Here is a 4,186-nt window from a genome sequence, read left to right on the forward strand (position 1 = left end):
CTCTTGCTCTGTCTCTCACATGCGCACACACACACATACTCGATCTTCAATCTCATAACCAAGATGGCTGCTAAGTGACTAATGAGCAGGTAGCATATATAGCATGAATATACTGGACAAATGGATGATTCACGGCCTAAGTGGAAGTGGCACGACACAAAATTTCATTAGCCTATTCAGTGCTCAATTTAAAACTTATGAATTGTTTACTTCTGGAATTTTCCACTTAATATTTTCGGACTGGATAACTGAAAACGTGGAAAGCGAAACCGTAGATGAGAGGGGGGCAACTGTGTTTTAGTCGTGGACAATGAATGCTAAATTTCATTTCTGAATTATTTACCATTTGCATTTCTGACTTAAAAATGAGCATTTTGGATTGGTTCCAAATATATCCTATTTTCTAAGAAAATGACATAAAATGTATTTACTTTAAACTTAATAGTCTGCACGAAGTAAAAAGCACCGGGCTAGAATAATATGGAGTAAATCACTTGACTTTTTAGTTACTTGGATGTGCTGACAATGTGCTTCCTATTACTAGTTTCACATTAAGGCTAGTTTTCCTATAGGAATGGAACATAGTGTGAAACAAGTTTTTATCTAAGTTCAGTCTTGCCTATTATCTCTGTGATCCACGTTTTAATTGTGATTTTATCTGTCAGAAGTGATTCATCTCTTTGACAAAATGAGATGGCCTCGAAATGAAGTGGAAAGCCCTCTGGAGAAATGTGAAAGAAATTTGATTAGCCTTACCTTCTTTTCTCTCATTAAAAGAACATTCCCTTCCCAACCATCCTCCAAATTTCATTTCGGGGCAACTTTTACAGTGAACTCATGCTTAAACATGGAGGCCAGTGCACTGCAAGGGCCCATAAAAATGGTGACATGGAGACCAGAATCCGGACACACGTCTGTATACGCATAACAGCTACTTATCATATATTTTCATAGGCTGAATTTGAATCGATAAAGAAACATCAGAATCTAATATACAAAGTGTTTGTCCTTAGCTCCATAATAATGATTACTTTCCATAGAAAGCTCTCTTAAGTATTTGAGATTCTGGGTAGGTGGCCCTCCTTTGTCTTCCAACTCCTACTCTCTCATCAGGATGGGCATTCGCTCCACTCCCTCTGCTCATTGTTTTTACTCACTGGCCTTAAAAAAAAGAAGTCAGAAATGATGGAGAAATTGAGCTGTCTTCTGTTAACTGACAATGTGGTGATGTCTGGTTTATATGTTCTATTATAAGAAGATTATTATGATAGAAATTAAAGTATAGTCATTTTATAATATAAACATGATTGCTAGAAGAAAAAAATACCAAGATGAACTGACAAACTTTTATGTTAATAGCTTTAGAACATATGAATGCATTTAACCAAGCACTTCTGGATACATTAAAAATACGTTAGGATAAACATACTTGAAACATTTATCTTATAGAAAGTATAGAATCATTTTGATTCTTGATAAATATTATGGATTACTTTTTAAAAACTTGGATAGAACACTCCTTTCAAATGCAGTGCTGATATAATTAGAATTAGATTAGTAGTGCTTAAAATTTACATAAGGATTTTTTAGTTTCTCCTGGGCAAATTATGATTGGGTGTGTTTGTTGTTTTTCATTTTTGGCAGTCTGGTGACTTCCACTTTTGACAGTCTCTGTCCTTGCTCAATGTCAAATTCACTTTTATTTCCCTTTTCTTACTGATATTTCTATCGATAACGTAAAAAGCTTCAAAAAATGTGTATGTGAATGAAAAGTAGTCTTTTGTTCCTCATAAATCTCTCAAACACTTTCTAAAGCTATAAAAAGACTTCAAATTATTCTTTAGAGTAAAGACTTCTTTAAAGGGCATAATTGTTTTCTCTCATGTCTTTTTAAAAATCACAAAAATATGCAATCCATTTAAATTGCAACCATTTCAAATGACACCTGCTTCTAATTCATTCACATTATTTTCCACTCTCTGAAGCCCAAATGAAAGTTGAAAAATGTTGTAAACTGAATAAGTGACAAGGGCAATTTAAAAACAAACAAAAAATTTAGAAAAGAAGAAAATGAGAATATGACATAATAGAACCCTTAAAAATCTAGCTAAGGGGTTTTGCAATCCAGTTGGTTATTCAAAATGCTTCAGTATCTACCTTGCATCCTTTTATGGTGTCTGGTGTGCCTGTAGGGAGCGTCATGTTAGTGTTGGACACTGCCACCTCTTCAGAAAGATTCTTGGGTTGATGAGCTGAAGAAAGTTATAAAACAGGCTACTGCCATAGAATAATAATCCCAGTGTTCACAGCATCATAGGAGAGAAAAAGACTATTCTAGACATGAGATCTGCGATCAAGTCCTAGCCTTGCTTTTGACTTTTCTCAGACACTGAGCCTCACATAATCACTCTGAGAATCAGTTTTATTATCTATAGAATGGATATAAATTATTACCCTTGACAAATCTGTACTGCTGATTAAAATGAGATAATATCTGTTTTGGAAAAAAACATAAGACTATACGATAAATGTGTTATGCCGGTTCTTCAAATCTCAGTAAAATGTTCTGAATAGAGTTAATTCTTCATAAACGTTTGGAGACTGATGGCTGAGAGCAAAGGTTATTACTGTTTACTGTCCTTCTCTAGCCCACACGACCCAGGGGGGCCCTCGGGGAGTGGAAAGGCTCATGGTAACTTGGATGAAGCCGTTTTCCACCTTGGTCTTGTCTCTAGAACACATCTTTCCCAAGCTGCATCCTACCAAGTCTTTTGTGAATCTTATGGAGAAGGAAAATTCTGATAAAGCACTCTTTTGGAGATTTTACTTGCTGTACTTTAGAAAAGGATATAGCTTGTACACGACAGAAGTTAAGAAAATTCAGAGGCTTATTAACATCTACATAATACTACTAGATTTTGTCCACAAAATTGAAAAGGTATCTAAGAAGATTTTCAAGATTTATACGAGTTTCTATTTCTTTTTAATCTAAGTATACACTGCAATAATTTAAAGTGCAATGCTCCTTTCATGTTTTTGCATAAAAAGTAAACTATTGAGATTGATATTTTTTTCTATCATCACTGTAGATTGTCTAAGACTCTGTGATAGCACCTATAACCTTGTATGTTAATTGTGTTATTCACGTGTCTATCTCCACTAGAATCTAAGATCTCAAAGGGAAGAGACTGCATAGTATTCATTTGTTTAAATGTTTTGCATCCTGCAATGCTAAAACGTGATTGTTCCACATTATTCATAGACTCAAATAATGAATGGATTATTTAATCAATTTACCCCCCCATCTCTAAGCTAAAACATAAAATAATGCCTAACACTGAAGTAAATTTACTGAGCACTCCCATTTCTCCTTCCATCTTAGCTGAATCGTGAAAAAATATTTAAAAACATTAAGTTTTAAAAATACATAAAATGAACTGGTTTAGCTATTCTTAGTCCCAGTAAGACCATACCAAAAATATCTCTCAACTATTTTCCTTTGCTTAATGGCTTTCTCATTGCTTCTCTTACTGCAAAAGCAATGCTTTAAGATAAATCAGACTAATAGGAATGAGAAAGGAGAGGAAGTAACTAGGAGAAGTGTTTGTATTTTTGTGATAGGGAAAGCATTTAATTTCTCACACTCTCCTATGTTGATTTTAAGTCAAGTTGCTGCAATAAACATCCCAAAATGGTCTTACCTTGACATGTCTTTCCATTGAGCATGAGTTGATAGCCAGGTGGGCAGATACACTGATAGCTTCCAAAGGTATTTTTACACTCATGTTGGCAGGTGTCTCTGTTTTCACATTCATCAATATCTGTGCAGAAAGAAAGCAGAGTTATAACCATGCAAACAAAGGCAGAAATTGACAAAACCAACTGTAAACAAACTGTTGATATACTACAGAAAAACTTCTTGGTGATTTAACACTCATATGTTTAAATATGCTCAGAGCTGTTTTATATCAGGGTCTGTTTTTAATGGAGTCCAATATTAACTACGCTAATTTACAATATGTGAACATCTCTTCTGTGTATAAACATTTATAAGCCGAAACCCCAAAATAGCCTATTTTTGTATTAGGTAAGACTAAAATGACAGACAAAACAGATTTGTTCAAGATCCTAATCCACCAAGGTACTAAACTGTTGACAGAATAGTAGAATTTACCAAAAAGATGAC

The 4,186-nt window shown here is 34.3% G+C and overlaps 1 protein-coding gene across 1 annotated transcript in view; it reads right to left on the reverse strand.

Moving 5' to 3' along the window:
* Window positions 1-4,186, reverse strand: part of HMCN1 (hemicentin 1) — a 408,502-nt gene that overhangs the window by 5,559 nt on the left and 398,757 nt on the right. Inside the window, exon 101 of the mRNA XM_023533191.1 lies at window positions 3,702-3,821. Within this exon, the coding sequence (XP_023388959.1) occupies window positions 3,702-3,821 (120 nt within the window). The remainder of the gene's footprint in view (window positions 1-3,701; window positions 3,822-4,186) is intronic.

Source organism: Pteropus vampyrus, unplaced genomic scaffold, assembly GCF_000151845.1.
Source record: "Pteropus vampyrus isolate Shadow unplaced genomic scaffold, Pvam_2.0 Scaffold98, whole genome shotgun sequence".
Classification (NCBI taxonomy): Eukaryota; Metazoa; Chordata; class Mammalia; order Chiroptera; family Pteropodidae; genus Pteropus; species Pteropus vampyrus.